The sequence below is a fragment of the Spea bombifrons genome, chromosome 7, assembly GCF_027358695.1.
Source record: "Spea bombifrons isolate aSpeBom1 chromosome 7, aSpeBom1.2.pri, whole genome shotgun sequence".
NCBI lineage: Eukaryota > Metazoa > Chordata > Amphibia > Anura > Pelobatidae > Spea > Spea bombifrons.
Window position 1 is genome coordinate 9191554 of NC_071093.1, and position 23190 is coordinate 9214743.

The 23190-nt window shown below is 38.0% G+C and overlaps 1 protein-coding gene across 1 annotated transcript; it reads right to left on the reverse strand.

Moving 5' to 3' along the window:
* Positions 1-1126: 1126 nt before the first annotated feature.
* IFIH1 (interferon induced with helicase C domain 1) lies at positions 1127-17157 on the reverse strand. Its single transcript, XM_053471030.1, has 16 exons — positions 16614-17157; positions 15640-15808; positions 15328-15501; positions 14022-14087; positions 10462-10682; positions 9692-9902; positions 8539-8756; positions 7857-7973; positions 7208-7331; positions 6713-6940; positions 5216-5472; positions 4777-4926; positions 3665-3826; positions 3123-3313; positions 2702-2786; positions 1127-1803 (listed from the first exon to the last, which is right to left on the reverse strand). The coding sequence occupies exons 1-16, from the start codon at positions 17055-17057 to the stop codon at positions 1612-1614; spliced, it is 3009 nt and encodes a 1002-aa protein (XP_053327005.1). The 5' UTR covers positions 17058-17157; the 3' UTR covers positions 1127-1611.
* Positions 17158-23190: the final 6033 nt, after the last annotated feature.

Below are 23190 nucleotides of genomic sequence, written 5' to 3' on the forward strand. Positions count from 1 at the left end.
TATATTTAAAATGTATTTCTCTAATTGTTTTTTTTAGCGAAACAAGCACAACTGCCTGGAAAATACATCGAGTATCAAATATAGAAGAGGGACATTGCTGTTGGCCCTAAATTACAATCATTCCCCTTGGTAGGGCATTGTTACAGGATGGGAATTAAAGGAAGGTGTGACAGGTGGTTTACCACTTTCCATTCATGAAGACCAGTGCAGCTCAAGCCTTCCTCCTTGCCCTCCAATGTTAAGGGTTTTAGTTGAAAGGTCCAGTCATGTTCTGGAGGGTCTTTTCTTTGTTTTCTTTGTCCTATTTTGTACAGCCACAACAACAGTGTTCCCCTGGCTAGTTCTTATCCACTTTGTGATCCAGGCAAATTATGGCATCAGATGGACTGGCGCTCTTTGTCACATCTGTAGATGAATAGCCTACAGGGCCATACGGCTCGTAAAGGTTATTTAAAAAGTTACGTTACGGTGTTCTGCTGTTCTCTTTATGGTGAGTTTTAGGTGCAATTCCACATATGGTGGCCAGTATGTCTAGGATAACTAGGGTGTGATGTAGCTGTTAAACCCGGAATGGATGCTTTTGGTTTGGTTTCCCTATGATTTGTATGCACAGCACACCCACCTGGTATATGTATTCATGAGATGTTATGAGCATAGCACCAATCAATGGCATCTATTACACTTACCTTTCTTTAATTAGAAGGCTGAGGAGGCCTCTTCTGCCTCTATATAATGACCTCTTTCCATTTTCATTAACATTATAAACACAGTTTATATGAGATGGATTGTGTAAATAATGCAACAACAGTATACTCCACAAAGAAAATGCCAACTGCATAGTTCTAGGCCATTGGTGCCCCATAAATATTCATGGATGTCTCACTGCAAAAACTTTCAGAATACACAAGGTCCTTGGACTTTGGCACACTGATAGCTTCTATTGTGGAGATACTATGTTGCTGCCTTAGTTTTGATGTGCTTCATTCTCAGGGTTTGACCTTGAATCTAAGGATCTTATTGTTAATTCCCAGGGCCCATAAGCACCTGTTCTTTATATTTGATTTGCGTCCCCACCCCACACACACACTGTGTAGCCCTGTGTAGTGTATATGATATCCTTTGCATGTTATACTATGTCTAATATTCAGCAGTTTATTCTTTAAACTGGCAATACATCAAATGGAATTGTGAAAGTAAGACCTTACACATCATCATCATTTCAGTCTATTGTGTAAAAGTATTACATAAATACTTTTTTGGGTATACAGGATGATCACATCTATGTCCAAACCTCTATGTTACGGAAGCTTAGCACACAGTCATTAAAACTATACAAGTATGGATGCAACAATGTATATTCATTTTCAAAAACGAAAGTGACGCTTGGATGGAATCTTCCTGGAACCAAGTGTAATAAGTAGTTCTTATGCATTTCTCATGCACTTGGGTGAGCTTCTTCAGGGGAAAAGAGTCAAGTATGCAAATATGTAACATACAACAGAGGATCATCAGGAGCTTATGGAAACCTCCATATATATTATTCATATGATTTGTATGGATAATAACGAGGAATGTATTCTTCAAAGAGGATCCTGCTCTTTTTCCATTGACCTAATCATCATCTTCATCGCTGGAAAATTCTGGTTCTGCATATTTGAAAGCTGGAAACGCGATGGGCAAATCACTCCAACGGTTTAGATTTTTATCAAGAGACAATTTTTGGTCTTTAACTTTGACCAGAAAGTTTGTTATTCTCAGGCAAGGTACATCAAGTCCTTTGTAGACCATCATTGGACCCCATGTCTTAGAAAATAAAACATAAGAATGGAAACATTTAGGTATAGGTAAGAATTTCTGAAACAAATAACAAGGAGAATGGATACAGTGGTATTAAGAATTTTTACATTTTGAGAATTTTTCACATAAGATCAACAATTAGCATTAATAAAACCACATCATGGGAACTATAGTCGTTAGGGTCACCTAAAATCTAGAAAAATCTGAGGTGAAAGCATAAATGATTGAGAATGTGAGCAAGAAGCATAACATGCAGGAAACATGCAGCTTTCCCCAAAGTTTAGTTGTTAAGTCTCCAGTGATGTCCATGAGCGAGGTCTCTGTGCAGCGAGTGCCTACCCAACAGCCGTCTTCTGCGTGATCACATTGGGCTTCCGGCTGCACTGTCAGAGAGTCTGTGACGCACATTAGGGGGCATGGTGGGCTCAAGGGACGTGGTCAGACTCGGTGTCAGATTTAAAGACCCAGAACTGATATATAGAGGCATCCTAGTGAGTTCCTATGATGCTTATTAGGCTATTCTGTATCCTAAAGCTGTGTTTTGATTCCTGGCCTGTTTGACTACTCTCTGCCTAGCGATTCCGTACTTTGCTGACCTGATTTGTGTACCAAACCTGGCTCTCCTCACTACCTGTCCTGTGTACGGACCTTGCTTCTGTCTGTGTTTGCTCCTGATGTTGGTGTTGTGACAAGGAGAGCATTTATAATAAAACATCTTAGCAAAGTGATTTTAGACATGTAGAATGTGAATATTCTCAAGGTGCATGAGTCCTCATGAGTAATCAGCAACCCCTATTAGAGTATTTTAATTAATAGTTAAGTATATAAGCACCTACTTATGTTATAAGTGACACTTGTGTTCCTGTTATTGTAAGAAACAATGGTAATTGTTTGCCAAACTTACTTTTCCACAATCCTTGCAAATAATGTCTCCATTTGTCTGGTACTCTGCAAAATTCCCTCCCTTTTCTATTTTACTGAAGAGTGCTCTGAAATATATAAAACATTAATTACTTGCATGCAATTATACAATATCATTATTTATTGTTTTATATAGCGTCATCATATTCCGTAGCACTGTGCAATATTTAAGCAAATGTTTTAGTCATGTGTTTGGCCAATCTATTAACCTAGCCTCTATATTCTTAAGAAATCACGAGCAAACATTTAGATTTCCTATGTATTATTATTCCAGAGTTATTTTTTTCTCCCTGCAGTATGCGCAAAATTGGTTACCCGCCATGAGAAATACGTGAAAATTATTTGTGTCCTGAAAAACATCCCAATATGGGAGGAAGATCATATGCTGAACCCGAAACACTTACTTGAAGTTTTCTTCTGTATTTACATGATGCATATTTTCTATAACACGAATATCACTTCCGCAGCAGACCGGTTTGAAGCAACCCTTGCATTGAAATGTGACCATGGATGGATTTCCTTGACACTTCTTGCGTGTGGCTTTGATATTTTTTACACTTTTCTCAACTATGTTTTGACTTTGAAACTCCTGGATCTGGAAGAACATTAAAAAAACAATGTCATTCAATGTCAATGTCATACACTATCATTCTTTAATTCAGTTTATGTCTCTTATCAAATCATAGTCCCGTGTATGCTGTGACATGTGCGTTAATCCTTTGAGCAGCAGGGGTTAGAACATACTGTCCTGCCTGCGCACATGGTAAATGGGGTTGTCCATCTATGACCAAATTGATATATGTGGTTGGCACGCTATTGACTACAATAACTGTTATATTTTCGAACTTCCAGATTACTTATTCCACAAGACTTATTTTTTTCTGGAAATACGTTTTGTTGATTAGGTTAAAAGCCATTTTTTTTTAAAGATGGAGGAAAAACGTACCTTATCTAAGTAGAGACTTCGGTCCATGTCTTGGACTTTCTTGATGGCTTTGTGCATCATCCTTTCCCTTATTTGATTAACACTGTCATGTTCAGCAACTAAGGATGAACTAGATCCAACTAACACATAGCTGCTATCATCAGCTCTGGCTCGACCACGGGCCTACCAATCAAAAAAAAAAAACACAATATCCATGAGTTATCCCAGGTGGTACAGTAGATTGTTCTTCATAGGGTCTGGTTGCCCTACAATGTTGGCTGCGCACTAACCTAGATGTCTACTTTGTTTATGGAGCACAGAGGCTGGGGGCGAGATTTCCTTCCACACACAACAAGTTCTTTATCCATCTACTGTCAGACTGGGCTACATCTTATTTCGCTTTAGGGTGAGTTAGATTGCCCCTGTGTATTAGTTGTGAGAAATATCACACTGCGTGTAACCTACATAGTTACTTGGGTTTCAGAAAGATACAAAGTCCATAAAGTTCAGTCCTTCCAAAATGCACAATAAGCCCCATTAATTAAATAAGATTTAAGCAGATCTGTTCGGTTGATAAAAACAATTGCAATTATATATTTGACTCCATCGTATATTATTTGGGGTTAAAAAGAGCTTCTAGATTGTAAGCTCATTTGAACAGAGCCCTCCTTACCTTTTGTTTCTGTAAGTGAAAATAGTACGATATGTCATATTTGTTATGTCCTGTTTACTCATGGTAGAGTACTGTAGGATACGATGTGATGATATGATATTATAAATCAATCAGTAAAAAATAATAAAATAAAAATCTGGAGCACATTGGTTACCTGTTGAGGACTCCTGACCTAGCACTTTGTGAATGTTCTAAAAAACTAAATTAAATGGGCATTATAAAAGGTATTGCTAAAATATTCCACTGTATTCAAAGGCCAACCATACCAGTATGATTAACCCCTTAATGACAAAGCCCGGACATGTACAGGCTCAAAATGCATTGTTTTCAATGGGTTTAGGGACCGCCCATTGTCATTAAGGGGTTAACAGCTTTCCCTTTATTACAAGGTAGCTGTTCTCTTATTTATTGCACACAACTAAAATCCACCACAAATCCACCCAGATAGCTATTCATGTACCTGTAACATGGAGATCTCATTGGTGACAAGGCCATATTGAATGACAATATTGCACTCTTTAATATCCAGTCCTTCCTCGGCCACACTGGTTGCAATTAGCAGGTTCACTTCACCAGTGCTAAACTTATGAATCACTTTCTTTTGCTCATTCTGAAAAAAATACACAATTTTACTTTCTGTAAGAGGTTACACCTGTCAAATATTTATGGATTGTTGCGTCAGTAAGTTTTGCATTGTAATTTTTGTTGTCTTGGTAGCAGTAAAAAAAGAGTGAAGGTACAAAATGACATCATGTGAAAAATAGTCCATTTTGTAGAGCTTTTCGGGACCTTTAAATCCTTTATATCTGTTGTTTTCCCACCACAATATTTGTGATGCTCCAATTTGGTTAGTCAACTGGACTGTCTAGATTTCTAAGATAACTATAATTGTACAATACCTGAGTCATGGGTTTGAAATCACTGTTGTGGCCAGCACCGATGAGGTATTGAGGACGTATACCAACTTCTTCAAACTTTTCATTCCCTTTGATCCACTCGTACAGTGAAACAGCACTTTGTCGAGTCTTGGTGAAGATGATCCCTCTAGCTTTACTGTTCCGAGTGAATTCTTCCATGATGGATTTTCTGAGGGAGATCAGCTTTTCATTTTCATAATCTTGTCTTCCAGCCAGAGTTTTCAGTTCTTTCTTATGCTCTGTTTGGACAAGATGTGAAAGCTTGTTACATAAATTATAGGAGTGTTAGACCTTGATGATTAATCCACTATCGTTTCTTGATTTAGAGTTCCAATTCCATTTGTAGGAAGCCATGAAAAAGAGGTCAGGCCCCCCAACAAAATCCTCAGGCCCTTTCACTCACACTCTGACTCTCTCACACTCTCGTTCACTCTCCCATTCTCTTTCCATACCTTCTCCGTCAACCACTTCCTCTTCTGCATGTTCTTGTTCTTCATCTTCTCCTTTCTACCTTATGATTTTCATCTTCTATCTTCATCCGCATCTATGCGGACATAACCTTGTGTGAACTTCCACCAAAATGGTGGGGCTTTCGGTGCCAGCTTCATCCCGATCTTCCAATCGAGGGACAGAACGTCCCCGAGAGCGCCACAATTTTGTCCTAAGGTGAATTTCCACCAAAATAGCGGTGCTTTCGCTGACATACTCTCCCTCAATCCTCCAATTGGGGTAGAGGATGTCAGTGCGAGGATTCACAGCACTTTCTTTGATGTCCTTTACCTCGATGCTCTAAATGGGGAAAATGACGTCACTGAAAACGCCACAATTTGGGTGGAAGTTCACTTTATGGGAAAATGGTGGTGCTTCAGTTGGAGGATTAAGGGGGGGGCAACGGAAGCACCATCATTTTGCTCTAAGGTGGATTTCCGCCCAAATTACAACGCTTTTGGTGGCGTCCTCTCCCCTCGATTTGAGGATTTGCGCCAGGCTGTGTCCGTGAAGATAGAAGAGAGACTACAAAAGATAAAGGAGAGAAGATGAAAGGCTGACGTTAGGAGATAGAAGATGAACAAGAAGATGCAGAAGCGGAAGTGGTCGGCAGAAGGTAGGGGAACATTTAGAGAGCATGAGAGCGAGAGTGAACATTAGTGTGAGTGAGTAAGCGTGAATGTGGCCAAAAACAAACTGAAAAATTTGTCTGAATCGTTTGATTCATCTGAATGGTCAGAAACCATTTGCACATGTCTAAGGGCGTCTACTGACCCCGCACCATGCAATCATCTAATGCTTTAAAATATATTTAGAACTACTAAGTTTTTTAAAAATATGGGTTAGTGTGTTTTGGGTGCTAAATCGTGCATAACAAAAGAGAAAGACCTCAGCTACGCACTTGCCATTTAAACAAATACAAAACAAAAACTGTGACTTAGTGAAAACCAGGCAATTAAGAACCCTCATTAGGAATAAAATATCACTTACTGTCAAATAAGTCGATGAGAAATTTGTCTGTTTCGTCTATATTTTCAATCAGTCCATTACCATTTTCTTCACTTAGAATAAGCTTTTTCTTTTTCTCTTCCGCGTAAAACTTTTTCAGATGATTAAGGGCATCAGTCATTCTGATTGTGTCATTAATGCCCAAGGCATCGTTGTATTTCCTCAGATGCTCCGCACAAACATGTTCCTTACGATTTTCTTCTTTAGCAGCTGAAATGAATACACACACTTATGGGGAAGAGTTTCATGCTGCAATTCAGAGTATACAGCTTTTCTTGTAATGGGGCCCAAGAGACTGATGGGACACAATGTTCCCAAAAAGATGCCATCTATAATAAGCTTTTAATGTTATTTTGCTTACCTAGATCTGAGCAGAATCTGAGTCAGCCTTTTGTAAATCCCCACTTAGTAAAGATACCTTGGACGTGGAACCGTTTGGGGCTATTATTTGTTGTCTAGTGCAGTGTATACATGTACCTGTTCTTTCTTTTTGGACTATCCACTGTTCATAAGACTGAGTTCCAAATGCAGAGGTTGTGGATAAAGTGCCATAGCTTTGTATCTCCTCCATAATTGCTTTGAGCCTATCACCAAATGGGTTCTGTAAATTAGTCGTATATGTACATAGTTAGCGGTTGACATGATTAATTACATAGATTAGAAAATAAAATATAAATGTAAAAATATAAACAAAAAACATTTGTTACCCTCATAACCATTACTCTAAGCAAAAAAGTTCCTCTGATTGCTAACACTGCATGACATAGTTACTAGTTTTAATCCATAAGGTCAGGTGCTTACCTACTTTCTATCTTTTATGAAATTAATTATAATTGGCAGAGAACAGTATAAAGGAGTAGTGTAAGGAGACATAGGGATTATGCCCCCACTAAAAAATACAGCTTCATCGGTTACCATAGATCTAGAACCAAAGACCAGTCAATGTCTGGAGCTCAGAGTAGACAAGATGCTGTAGTCATCATTAGCTAAAGTGTTAGATGTTGGCGCTCAGTGGTTATGGATCTTGCTATAAGTTCTATATCTGTGTTAGTTACATTTCTACTACTAAGCAGGATGATGAGTTTTGTTTATTCTGTTGAGACTTTTATCTACTGTTTGAACATACCTTCTTTTTGTCTTCTGCAATCTCAATTCTCTTGCATGGTTCCTTCACTTGATTCTGGAGCTGTGTGGCATGTTCCTGAACAGTCATGATATTGTGTGCATCAAGGTTTGCACATATCTATTGACAAAAGATATTTTTTAGGTCTAAAAGTTAAAGTGCCATCACTTCAAGTAAAACTGTGCCAAAGTACCAAAAGAGAAAGCAATTGCAATAAAACACACCTTAAGCCGTCAATATAACAAATATACAGTATAGTGGGAGAGGTAATTAAATATAGCAAAAATAAAAACAAAATATGCATATATCAAGTACAGTAAACTATTTTTGAAAAATACATAAATGTACATTAAATACGTTTAATAATAACCATTATCAAGGCTTTTTGTTCAGCCGAATACATAATTTTACAATTCATCCCCTTCTATCTCGATAGAAATAATTATCTATATTTTTCTTGCCTGTTTCTTGCTATCTGCTCCTCTGGTGATTGTGCCAAATTGGCATCATACCCCAGTTTTTTTTTTGGAAAAAATATTTCATATATAGAGTACAAAGACATTAACAAATACCTTACATAACAAATGCCCTTTGCATATACGTTTCATTGCTATTGATTTTTTTTGTCCTTGAATAATAATATTTTAAATGATAGATAAACATGTGCTTAAAATAGGCATAATACCCTTAGAATATGCTCTTCAGCTTTTTTATTGTTATTGGCTGCGCCGACTCCTGGTGAAGCAGTGAGTCCGAGGATCTGAGGAAGTTCAACCTGTGGTAACCCCGTCTTTTTCTTCATTATATTCCTTTTTTTCTGTTTTATGTACCGTATCATAATATTATTGTAAACGTCACCTTTTTGAGTGTGGTGGCATTCATCAATGATAATAAGAGAAAAGTCTGTAATTTTAACAGAAACAGGCAACTTTAAGGCAACCAAAACAATTCTGCCAAATGAACCTACTTATGTGCAACTCATCAGTAACCCAGGATTAATAAATACCCGGCAGATATTATTTTGCCCTGCTCACCCTTAAAATGTCTTAAACCAACTGCTACTAGATTAAAAAAAAATAGTAGGGCTAAGCAATAATTTTACTATAGTGTTCTCTTGGCATATTCCTTGCACTTAATCTTCATTATGAAGCCATGGATGTTTGTCATCAATTTCATGAAGTCTACAAAACTGGCCTTTGGAACTTCACACCTCCATCTAGTAGTAAACGTCCCTCAGGGCTGTGTGTCCCCTGGGCGGCTGGTAGGACCTACCATTTTTGAGTGCCCAGTCGCTTCTGAAAGGGGCACTCAGAAGGATATGGTCTTGAATGGCATAAGTAAGGACCTTTCATTAGTAATTCCTAGTGGAATATTTACCATTAGTGGCTCGGCGATGTTCTAGGCCTAACCTATAGCTGGGCCCATCTTCTGCTCTGCTTTCCTTACTACTGAGAGTTGGGATATATCCCAGTGATACGCTTTAAGTGAAACGCAGAAGGAAACTATGAAGGACTCAGCACAGCCCTCCATAGAATTAATGGGCCGGTTGGGGAAATTGGTGATATCCCTTTTAACTTGTAATGGGAGCCTGATCACCGGCTGGACCTCCTTCTGGTCACCATAGACAGGGAGACATTGCCAGAAAAAAACCATGGGCACAGACTCGGGGATACTTATTACTATAAATAATGAAAGGAGAGGGTTTGGGAGCCTGCAGACCAATGGAACCTAAGCTAATTGACTTTTTGACTAGTCCATGGAAGCTTTTTTTCCCATTTTAAAGAAAGATATTGTCAAAGAAGCCCTCTTCAAAAAAAAATGTAATAACTAAAACATACCTGAGAGCTTAACACCCTCTTCTTTATCTTCCTTCGCTTGAATTAGTGAATTTTCCAAAATCTTAGCGGTACATATAATTACATCATTTTCGTTAACTACATGCTTAAGTGAAATTTTCAATGACGAATCTCCACTTATTTTAATGACACGATAACGATTTTTCAAGTGAGGTTCAAACTCTTTTTGGAAATGTTGCTCTACTAAAGGCACCTAAAAACAAACAAAAAAAAATATTATTTCAGAAACTTTCCTATCCCTGATCTATCCATCAATACATATGAAAGGAGTGTATGGCTTGATATCTGGGCTATTCATATTTGTAGGCAGTTCAAACCATAAGTACAAGCCTCCTATCGCCTCTAATAATTAAAATGTTTGCTCAATATATGCAAATACTAGTAATATTAATGACAAGTGATCTATTCCACTCTAGTGTTGTACTCGGTCATTAGCCATGAATACCATGCCGTGTCTGATGATGTCATTGGATTCTATGTATGGCATTCTATGTGTCTCACTTAGGAGATAAACCTAAAACAATAATCATCATGCATTTATGTGGTTGCATTGATTATTGATCAATCTCATTCTCTATTAAGTCAGATTATGGGTTATAAAGCCTACATTTCCATGAGGATTTGGTAGAAACCAGTGAAGACTCATAATGTAACTTATTGAACAAAGCAGATAACGAAAAACAAAAAAAAACCAAGAAACATTGGTCTGTGTTTTTTACACTTAAAAAACTTTGCCTTCGCTTGGTGGATACCTTGTTGACCAGCACAATAACTTTTGCCAGGAGGCCTTGGTTGCTCCTCTTCTCCAGGTGCTGCTGGGTAATGTAAACTGCCACTCTAGTTTTTCCACTTCCGGTTGGGAGGCAGATAATAATATTCTTTCCCTCCAACGCTGGTTTTGCTACTTCCATCTGATAACCTCGTAAGGTGATTTCAGGAACCAGTGAAGATCTATCCGAGGGCATGTCATCATCTGCATTGTTTATACGAGAAAATAAAATCATCTGTTTGATAGACATACGGATGTGCGGCCTCACACTTTTCCTATATATTTAAATGCAGAGATAAGTAAGAGGACATAAATTATATAAGCTGATGGATAGATAGGTAGAGAGATAGATAGATAGATAGATAGATAGATAGATAGATAGATAGATAGATAGATAGATATAAGAAAGCTAACTTTTGGTGAATGATAAGATTTTTTAACATTATAAACTGAATTAAATATTTCATTGAATGAAAATACAAGCAATCTTGGAATATTGAAGAAATAATTACACATATGTATAAGGAAAAAACAAAAGTATATGTTCTTGCCACGCATTCTGGAAATGATAGTCTTGAAAAGATAGCTGTCCACTAACATTACAATCTAACTTTGCTAAAAAGTGACAAGGTCAGAAGAATCAGAACTGATCTGATGGTGAAATGCCTTTCTCCTACGCTAAATCTGTCATTCTTAAGTGTGCGTTGACATTATCTTCCAAAGAACTCAACATTTTTAGAGATGATTGGGTCAGACCGTCACATCTACATTGTTTTTCCTGCGTGAAACATGAGTCATCATATAGCAATACAATCCACTGATGATAATACATACGGTCCACAAGTAACCCTTTCCATATGGACAAGGCAATTCTGAGCAATTATTTTTCTTTTTGTCCTACATAAATATAAGGTGTTTATTATATTTATAATAATAATATATTATAATAATAATAATAATAATAATATATTTATAATATAATAAATATAATAAATATAATATATTTATATTATTATATTTATTTAAATTAGTATTATATATATATATATATATATATTATATATATATATATATATATATATATATTATATACTAATATAGTATTATATTAGTATTAGTATTATATATATATATATATATATATATATTACTTAAATTCCATCACATACATACATTTTCATTTAATCTTACTTTTACTGACATTAGGGAGGTGCTGGGTTTCTATATTAGCACAGTAATTATGTGGCCTCTAAAATATTTTAAATAAAACAGTCCTACAATTGTGTGGTTCTTGGGGCTCCCAGTTCGCAACAGGTCCATAATTGTTTTACAACAATTACCACTATTTATATTGTTGTTATTGTTTATTTATAACCTCTAACATATTTGCCAGCTCTGAACAATTGTAATATAGCTTACAATCTAGTCTTATGGCACTTTTATACATTGTTCCTGGCAAGAATGCTGGGCTTACGATGGTCCCATTCGTAGGCTTACGTTCTAAAAGTAATTATATAGGCTAGTGATATGCATCATATGACTTGGTACTGTAAATTACGGTATATTCTGTCAGCAGTGTTGAAACCACATGATATTCTAAGTCATCTGAAAACTTAGACATGTTTTTAAATCAAAATATTTACACAGCAGGCACTTCCCGTAAGAGTTGCAAAAAAGTATAAAAACAGATGAATTCCCTTTTTTTCCCCAATTTCAAAAAAAGTATACAATCTGTTTTGGATTTGTCTGTTGCAACTGTTTTACTAGAACAACATGTTCCTGCTACTGATTTGTGCCGGAAATACTGGAGAAAACTTGGGTAAGGTTGAGGGTTGAGACCAGGTGAAAGTAGTCATCATAGATCCACTGTATGTATTAACAGGATGGTGTAATCGGACCCAACCGTGATGGCACCGTCCAAAACTTTCAAGGAAAAGAAATCTGTCTGGCATTGTTCTGAGAAAATATGTCGGAACACACAACAATGGCATACAATGGCACAGGAATAAGGCATACATCTATTTCTCTGCTCCCTTGGCCACTTTAAAACTCTCTTTTGCCAACCCTCAATCATGTGCATCGTATGATGTCATATCACAGGACCTTAAGCAAGGGCGCCCTAATTAACTGGAGAGAACAAAGAACATAGAATGTGGGTCATCGAAGTAGAGCAAGCTCCTAGCATAAGTGATAGAGGCTAATACATTGAGGGAATGTAATCATGCATGGCGCACGTAATACTGATTCTATGTTTGTAAATGTATACCACTAGACCATTTCTCACTACATCGCCTGGGAATGCCCCTTTTTATTGCCCGGACTACAAAGAGGAGGCAGTAAAGGTAACTTCTTACCAATAATTCTGATCTGGTTATAACAAACAAACATTATGACTTCTGTGCTAGCTGATGGCCTGAATAACGCCCCGATGGACCTCCATTAAAATCCCTCTAGTAAGGAGCGCTTGCTTTGCAGAAAAAAAAAAACATTTATGCATGCTCAGGGTGAGCAAAATGGGGCAACTACGTGGGCAGAGCATTAAGTAACAACATTATTATTATTAGCTTTTATTTATATAGCGCCAACAGTTTAGGCAGCACTTAATACAATACATATATTCAAGGGGTATTACAAGACAAGACAGACTAAGACAAACCGATACATTAGTTGGAGAGAGCCCTGCTCGCAACACATCACCCTCTGATTGATTATGGGTGGCTTATAGCTACCCAAGTTAGTGGAAGGTTCTGTAACTGAAGTGAAAACAAAGGCCTTTGTATTTGAGAATTCTATCAAAACTACTATCTGTATTAAAACACTAATATTTAAAACAAATGTATAAGATACAAAATGGATATATCATGATGAGTTATATATAAATGTCACGGTGGTTCCATGATCATGCTCAAAATCTGTACTATTGGAGAAGGAAATTAAAATTGTTCGCTTGTAAACCTGTTCAAAGACCTCCAAAAAACTGTAAAAATAACATGGGTTAAAATTCGACTTGGGTTCGCTGAATTCTAAATGCAATTACTGAACTAAGACTGCGCTCTAGTGGGCAAAGAGTATATGATTTGTGCATTGCTGGGATATTTTAATCCAAAAAAAGGAAGGAGGCCCCCTCCTGGTGGTTCATGGAAGCACTGGTTCTAGTACTGGTGACAGACCAGGCAATACAATCTTGGGGGCACACTACATAGGGGCACACAACTACTAAAGGTGTCTCCAACCTGCACCATTACACAAAGAACATCATCATCATGTATGAACAAACAACACAATTATTCAAAAGCTCACGTGTGGCTTTGACAAAACCACCTATACTCGTTCCATTCCCATGTTAGCCTACATTAGCCCAAACACCCAACATATAAACTTCACAGATCTGTCATGGAAGGCACAGATTCAATCATTTGAAAAATCAAATCCTAGACGCATAATCTAGTTATAATTTAAATTAAACATCATAAAGGGATATAATTTATGCATGTAGTTTATATTTTTCCACTTGATTCCATTGATTCACAACACGATTTGTACCTGATTCGGTGGTCGTGTCACCATTTTCAAACGATCTATCCACACTCAGCTCCATAGCACTTGAATCTAAATCAGAAATGGAACATATAGAAAATAATTCGTAAAATAAAAATTGAGTGAGTGTAATATATATTATTAATTCAAGTTCACATGGGAAGCAATACATTTATAAAAAGAACCGAGATGTTTATATTTTGTTGTGTCTGTACATTGTATTGTGTATAACTTTTCCTGCAAGATGCTTGCATGTGATTATATATATTCATTAAAATACATTAGACTGTTTGACACTTTAAATTCAAACTTGAAAGCACAGTGAATCCGGTTTCAAAGTTTTAACTAAAATACAATAGACCTTTAGTATTTCGTCGCTGACCTCAGTGATTGTGACACTTTCACCACCTAGTGGGCAATACCCTGTACTGCGTCTCTGCTTTACCCGGCCACTTGATAAATTGACATTTGCTATGAAGTGGTGTATATAATAAATGCCCTTTGCTGTGCGTTTCAGCTCGTTTTGATTGCAGGAGAGTCTCAGTGTGTAAAGGTGCAGTGCAGTCCCACTGATCCAGCTCCTTGGTAAACAATATAGCCATGAAAATTTAAATAGGACTCGCCAAACTTGGGGTACTTTGACGTAGCGATGGGATAAACGATATATGGTCATATAGTGTGACGGAATTCCCTATATTTATACCTTAGGTAGGTGTTTTTTTTAATGGCTAGGTATGCGCTGAATTCTTGCTTTGTTCATTTTGATTTGTATTAATTAATTTAGTAGGAACCATTTCAGAAAAATAATGTTAAGTCCACGTGCCCCAAAAATATGCTTAACTTTTAAGGGAAAGTCATACAAAGGGTTCTTGTTCATTTTCTTAAGATACCAGGACAAGAATAAATACTTAACTAAACAAAGATCTAACCTTGGAAAAGTATTTTGGTATCATTATGCAATTGAATTGGGTTAAGCGAGGTTGAATAACACTCTCAAAAAAAGTAATTTGTTGTGGTCCCCTTGGACGGAGTATTTCTGTAACCATAATAATACAACTTTTTATTTTTTATTGTTTTGGTATTTTGTTGGCTGCTTTTTTTTGTGTGGTGGGGTGAATGCAATTAATGTCAATATTGTCCGTCCATGTGTTATATTTGATTGAATTATTATTGTCTGGCTTTGGAGTTTAATATTTGTAAATGAAAGGTTATCATTGAACAGTGAACAGTTTGCTGGTGAGGGCATGCAAGGCAAGATAAGGAGCGCGGGATAAATGCTGCTAAACAGAATGATCTGGAAAACGCGCTTTACCCAATTCAGAAGAGCTTTCTGCATATGATGTTTCGAGCTCGCTGTTTTGACTTCCTTCGTCCTGGTTCTCATGATTTATTGTCACCGCATCCAACACCAGGTTCTCTTCTTCAACTTTGGATTCTTTGGAATCTTTGTCCTCAGGTGATCTATGCACCGTCCCACTGCTCTCTACTATAAAGGAAAATATTGTTGCAATGGCAGTGCTCTTAATATGTTTAATATAATATTATATTATATTACTATTTAATTAACCGCAGGTAATAGAATATAGCCTTAAAAAAATATTTTTAAAAATATACATTTTACTACCTATACTTTCTATAGATTCGCCTCCGGTTAAGTTATTGGCAAGTTCATTGCAATCCAATTCACGTAGCACTTCCACAAATATGGAAAACCAGTTTTTCTTTTTGGTTATTCTGTTAAGAAGTTCTCTGCTTGCTGCAATATCTCCTCGTTGTGTACGTATAGCTTTAATCTGCAATAAAGAAAAGATCCTTCAAAATAACAGATAGGACGTTAATTTCACTGGAGGAGAAATAATAGAATGAAAGGTCATAATCAAGTCACAAAGCTGGAAGGTCAGACGCTTAGGTGCAACGCAAGGATGTTTTGTTTTACTGAGAGGGTTGCAGATAAGTGGAACTGCCTCCCAGCAGAGGTGATACCTCAAATCTAAAGTGAAACCAAGGACCGATTAAGGTTTAAGTCACCACACTGTTTTGTCCTTCATGGGACCCACCAGCATGAGGTTATGATACTGGGGCAGGACTCCAGGGTTCATATAAATCGTAATGGGTAAGGCAGGGAAAAAGTGATGGAAAACCCCTCTACTACGGATAATAGTAAGCATAGTAAGCATTATTAAACACTCATCCAAATCCACCATGCAACACCATGCATGTACCTCTTCCCTGGACTTTGTTCAAAGGCTGTAGTACAGCGGACATTTACTCTAAAAGAAATCCATGTACCAAGTCAATTTAGAGGGGAAAAAGGTGATTGTTTCCTTGTTTACATGTTCCTACCCAGAATCCTTTGCAGTGGTGGCAGCAGCACTACAAGGGTTACTATTATTATTAATACACTATTATTATCTAACTGTTCACCTACCATACCATTATGATATATATATATATATATATATATATATATATATATATATATATATACATATGCAATGTATAGATGCAATACATACATGTCTTCATTCCAAATATAGCACCGAATACATTTACATTCTACATTTATGTGTAGGACATCTTCTTCTAATGTAGACTCACCACGTCCATGTCTTCATCACTGCATATTTCTTTCTGATGGCATTTGAGACATGTTTCATCTGGAAGCATACCTCTAACCAGCTCTGGGCACAGGATTTGAATGAGTTGTTCACACTCATCGTTTTTGGCCTCCAACGAGGGAGTTGGAAGTTCTTCTGGTACCAAGTACAAAGCAGCTTGAGTGCACTCAGTCTCCTTAAGAGCTCTGACAAATTCTTCAAACCAGCCCAGTGCCCGACGACCGTTCTCTATGAGATCCAGAAGCAATCTCGCTGCCTCCGGGTTCCCTTGGTTTTCAGCTACAGTTTTCACTCTGCTTTTGATCTCAATATCCAGAAAAGTCAAATGATCTAAAACCGGTATCACTTGAATGGTCCTGATAAGTCGAGTTCTGAAGACCCTTATCATATAAAGGTTCACTTCTTCATTGCTGTCCTCAGTCATTGTTACAATCTCATACAATGTAGCTGTCAGTGATCCAGAGAAACAATGCGCTGCTCTAAAAGCTAGCGTTCTACGCGCTGTCCTGTGCAGGCTCTGTGAATTGTATGCTCTGCCCAGCACAATGCATTTTATCCGGGAGGCTTTCTGTTTTCAGTTTCGTTTCTCTGACATTGGGAGAAACAGGAAGTATTTTTACATTTATCTACGCGTGTCCAATCCTCTCCTTCCAGCTGACATTACATTTCTTACGTCACTCCCTGGAAGCAGGGAAAAAAAACTACTTCTTGTTTTCATTTCATGATTATTCAGATAATCCCCAGAAAGCTTCCCTTGGAATGCAATAATCCTTGTTGCAAAGAACACTTCAACATTCAGTATTATATCTGTGAAATGGGATTGCGGATACATTTTTTTCTCTTGCAGAAACATAGATTATATATATATATATATATATATATATATATATATATATATATATATATATATATATATACAGTATATGAAGACAGTATATTGTAATGCATTTTACAATGACTTCTGGGCTCGGACTAAGTATAGTTATATAACTTGTAACTTAGGCGTCAGACGTCAGACGCCCCTGGAAGATTCTGGAAAGTCCCCCCCAACGGCTATAAAAAGCCACGGCCGCGACCACAAACTTTGAAGCCTTTCCAGCGGTGTTTGCAAGAACGTGCACGGACAGCCCAGGACGGATCCAGGGATCCTTGCATCCAAGACAAGCGGCTCTTTGAAAAGTTCTGAGGGGTTTCCCAGTCTCTTCTGGGTCTCGAGTTGATCGGCTAGAGGAGTGATAACTACTTGTCTCAATGATGTATTACTGTATTGACATTTGACACCATAGCATTGATTGCTGTGATATTGATTTATTGCTTTACTCGTTTTACACACACATATATACATACATATAATGTTACACATATAACTTTTTCCTATCTGTGTGTTGTGCTGTCATTCCGTGTCCTCGTTGATTGGACAAAACATATACCGTATCGGCCGAATATAGGCCGCACTTTTTCCCTATATTCGGGGTTTAGCTCAGGGATGCACAGTTCGTATCGCCCGGCGCCCGGGACATGCAGTTCTGGACGCCGGGCTTTTTTTTTTTCATTTATCATTTACTTATCCGCAGCAGGGTTAGGATACAGATCCCCTGAAGCACTGCAGGGGACCTGGATCCTCCATAGAAGCCCCAGCGGAAGTGCCAGCAGCGGAGGATGTCTGCGCGCATCGCAGCTAGAGCCAGGGAGTCTGGGGGTGCATTAGTAAGTGGTACTTATAGGAAGCAGAGTGGCATATTAGGGGCAGAGTGGCACTTCTGGGGGGCAGGCAGGCATTTCTAGGGGGCAGATGGGCATTTCAAGGGGGCATATCTGGGGGGTCAGAGTGGCATATCTGGGGGGCATAAAGCATATCCGGGGTTATAAAGCATATTAGGGCAGAGTGGCATATCTGGGGTTATAAAGAATATCTGGGGGGCAGAGTGTCATATCAGGGGTTATAAAGCATACCTGGGTCACAGAGTGGCATATCTGGGGTAGAGTGGCATATCAGGGGTTATAAAACATATCTGGGGCAGAGTGTCATATCAGGGGTTATAAAGCATATCTGGGTCACAGAGTGGCATATCAAGGGGCATATGTATAAGTAAGGTGCATTATGAATTAAGGGGGGGATCAGGCTGTTTCACATAACTATAATAAATAACTCTCTCTCTCTCTCTCTCTCTCTCTATATATATATATATATATCAGGCTGTTTTACATAACTATAATAAATAACTCTATATATATATTGTAGTAATGTTCAGAGTGGGTCAGAGAGAATGTGAAGTATCAATGCTTAGGGACGGTTTCATTTGTTTTGTGTGCTATGTAATATTTCATCTATTTCATTGGGGCGTGTGTATGTGGGAATTAGCGTCCATTCAGCCCAAGGAGCACTTGTGAGGTCAGGCACTGAGGTTGGACAAGAAGGCCTGGCTCACAAACAGGGTTCCGCTCCAGTTCCTCCACACTGAATTCATCAAACCATGTCTTTATGTACATACGTTGCTTTGTGTACAGGGGTACAGTCATCACTATGGTGTCGGCTGTCTATGTGTTTGATTGTATACACCTGTTAGCAATGGGTGTGACAGGAACACCTACATTCAATAATTAGGAGTGGTGTCCACATACCTTTGGTCATATAGTGCCGCTGCAGAATATATAAAGTAACCTATTGTCGGACAATAGTTTTATGGAGTTTTTTAGCATTACGTTTTTACAGAATCTGTCAGCACTCTATAAACAAAATGTATTATAATGTTATTTTTGGACAAGTATATCATGTTGGGTTTTAACAGCCTTCCCTACAAATACATAATGACTTCTCACTGTCCTCACAGCAGAACTGATCACCCACGAAATGTAATTATTAATTAACTCGGATGTGATTTCAGTTTATACCAAAGATCACTTTTATGGAACTTAAGATATTGGGGCTTTGGTATTTCTTTATTACAAGTTGGTGAAGAGAACTTAGAGTCGGTTTGGGTTACAGTACAATTTGGCAAAAGTAAAGTAACTCACATAGGTGTGATTTATAGACCCCCAGGACAAGTAGAAGAACTCGATAATCTACTAGTGGAGGAAATAGCTAAAATGACAGTGAAGGGGGATGTTATAATCATGGGTGACTTTAATCTCCCTGATGTGAACTGGAAAACGAAAGTAGCTGGTTGTACCAGGAGTGCGGATATTCTAAACTCCTTATTGGGATTATCTTTAAAACAGGTGGTTGAGGAACCAACTCGTAAGGAGGCCACATTGGATTTAGTGTTCACAAATGGAGATTTGTTAACAGATATTTCTGTAGGTGAAAGTTTGGGATCTAGTGATCATCAGTCTGTGTGGTTTAATATACGAACAGTGACTGAGTCACACCACACAAAAACAAAAGTTTTAGATTTTAGAAAAGCTGACTTTTCTAAAATGAGAAAATGTATAGAGGAGTCATTATCAGACTGGCACAATTTAAATGGTGTTCAGGAGAAATGGGATTTTGTAAAAGCTGTTTTATGGAAGATAACAGAAAATTGTATTAGGTTGGTCAGTAAGAGTAAAAAATTAAGGAAACCGCTGTGGTACTCTGCAGAAGTGGCCAAAATCGTGAAAGACAAGAAGTTAGCCTTTAGTAGATACAAAAATACCCAAAGTGAGGAAGATAGACAGATCTATAAAATTAGGCAGAAAGAGGCAAAGAAAGTTATAAAAACTGCCAAATCACAGGCAGAAGAGCGAATTGCCCTATCAGTAAAAAATGGAGATAAAACATTTTTTAGATATATAAATGAGAAAAGGAAAGTTAAACAAGGATTAGTTAGACTAAAAACAAAAGGCATATATGTAGAAGAGGATAAAGGTTTAGCTGACTGCCTCAACGAATATTTCTGTTCAGTTTTTACAGATGAGAATGATGGAATGGGACCTCAGTTGGGAAAAAAGACTGAATCATTTGAAATATGTGAGTTTATCGAGGCGGAGGTTTTACTTCAGTTGTCTAAGGTAAAGACAAATAAGTCGATGGGGCCTGATGGGATACACCCCAAGTTATTAAAAGAGCTTGGGGGTGTACTAGCAAAACCGTTAACTGATATATTTAACGAATCATTGGTAACGGGAGTTGTCCCTGGGGATTGGAAAGTAGCGAATGTTGTGCCTATACACAAAAAAGGCAGTAGGGAGGAGTCGGGCAACTACAGGCCAGTTAGTCTTACATCTGTAGTGGGAAAATTAATGGAAACCATGTTAAAGGAAAGGATTGTTGAACATCTGAAGTCACATGGCTTTCAAGATCAAAAACAACATGGGTTTTCCTCAGGAAGATCTTGCCAAACAAATCTTATTGATTTTTTTGATTGGGTGACTAAAGTAATTGATCAAGGTGGTGCAGTAGACATTGCGTATCTGGATTTCAGTAAGGCCTTTGACACTGTCCCACATAGAAGATTTATAAATAAACTGCAATCTCTGGGTTTAGATCCCAATGTTGTTGAATGGATTAAGGAGTGGCTGAGTGACAGAAAACAGAGGGTTGTAGTCAATGGCGTATATTCAGAACAAGGTCTTGTTACCAGTGGGATACCTCAGGGATCTGTACTTGGACCCATTCTCTTTAATATTTTCATTAGTGATATTGCAGATGGTGTTGATGGAAAGGTATGTTTATTTGCCGACGACACAAAAATTTGCAACAGGGTTGATGTTCCTGGAGGAAGAAGCCAAATGGCAAACGATCTAGGTAAGCTGGAAAAATGGTCAGAGCTGTGGCAATTGGCATTTAACGTGGATAAATGCAAAGTAATGCACCTGGGGCATAAAAACCCAAGGGCAGAGTATAGACTATTTGGTACTGTCCTAACCTCAACGTGTGAGGAAAGGGATTTAGGGGTAATTATTTCTGAGGATTTAAAGGTAGGTAGACAATGCAGTAGAGCAGCAGGTAATGCTAGCAGAATGCTTGGTTGTATAGCGAGAGGTATTAGCAGTAGAAAGAGGGAAGTGCTCATGCCGCTGTACAGATCACTGGTGAGACCTCACTTGGAGTATTGTGTACAGTACTGGAGACCATATCTCCAGAAGGATATAGATATGTTGGAGAAAGTGCAGAGAAGGGCTACTAAAATGGTTTATGAATTACAAAATAAACCTTACCCGGACAGGTTAAAGGATCTTAACCTATATAGCCTGGAAAAAAGACGGGACAGGGGGGATATGATAGAAACATTTAAATACTTAAAGGGAATCAACAAAGTAAAGGAAGAAAGTTTATTTAAAAGGAGAAATAAAACCACAACAAGAGGACACAAGCATAAACTAGAGGGGCAAAGGTTTAATGGTAACATCAGAAAATATTACTTTACGGAAAGGGTAGTGGACGCATGGAATAGCCTCCCAGTGGAAGTGGTAGATGTTAATACAGTGAAGTCATTTAAGCAAGCATGGGATAGGCATAATGCCAAGCTAGATATAGGATAAGGGCAAGTACTAAAGGAGAGTACTCAGAGGTTGGGCAGACTGGATGGGCCTTCTGGCTCTTATCTGCCGTCACTTTCTATGTTTCTATGTTTCTATGTTTCTAAGATATCACTCTCTGGAGTCTATTACCTAAACTCTGAGTTGGATTAACTCCACTCATCTATCCACAGTCATTTGACTTGAGTGTGTTTTAAAATGAGCTCCAAAATGACAAAATCAATTGAGCTTCCCAGAACTCAACAAGACTAAAAGACTTGACGACCACCGTGACCGCCAACTCAATGCTGACTCAACTGACAGACTTGATCAGCAAATTTCATGGCCAACTCATCTCAACTTCCTTAATAGCAAACTTGGTTGTAAAGATCTTGACCTCAGCAAGTCGATGGCAACAGTTTGCAATATCCAACTCAACAAAGGTTTAAAGCAACTCGTCTTCCTATTAAAAGTTATTTGTTTAGTGGGGTTTTGGGTTGCCTCCATAGCTCGACTGGCAATGCAAACCTTATTGAATAAACCTGCCATAAATAAGCTTTCAGGCATGTTGGATGCTGTAATTACACAATGACTTTACCAAACCACACAACATTTCAACATCGCAAAAGAGGCTCTAGCTTTATCCAGACTTTATAAGTGATATTGGGACAGGAACGTACGCTGGCCTAGGTTGACGGCTCAGGACGGCAATCCCCCCGCGGAAGAACGTCTGTGTCGCTGCTCAATGGGCTGCTTGCAAGGGAGATCTCTTTTTCTTTTCCCCCATTTAAAACATTGTGGGCATTTAAGTCATGGAGCGGTGGGTTGTGATGTCATATCACAGCGCTCCGCAGCGAGAACAGTGGCTGCAGAGGGGGAAGCTGGGGGTGCTGTAAATAATAAAGTAAATCCACTACTGCTCTAAAGTGTTATTTATATGGGGCATTTAGAAGAATAATGCATTTTATTAACGGTTTCATTTATAAACATTTTTTTTTTATGTTACAATAAATACATTGTAACATTTAGGGCTGAACATTCACAGCACATTTTGAGGCGATAGAAAGGGGGGCATCAGGGGAGGAGAGAGAGGGGCGGGGGGGCATTTGAGGTCAAAA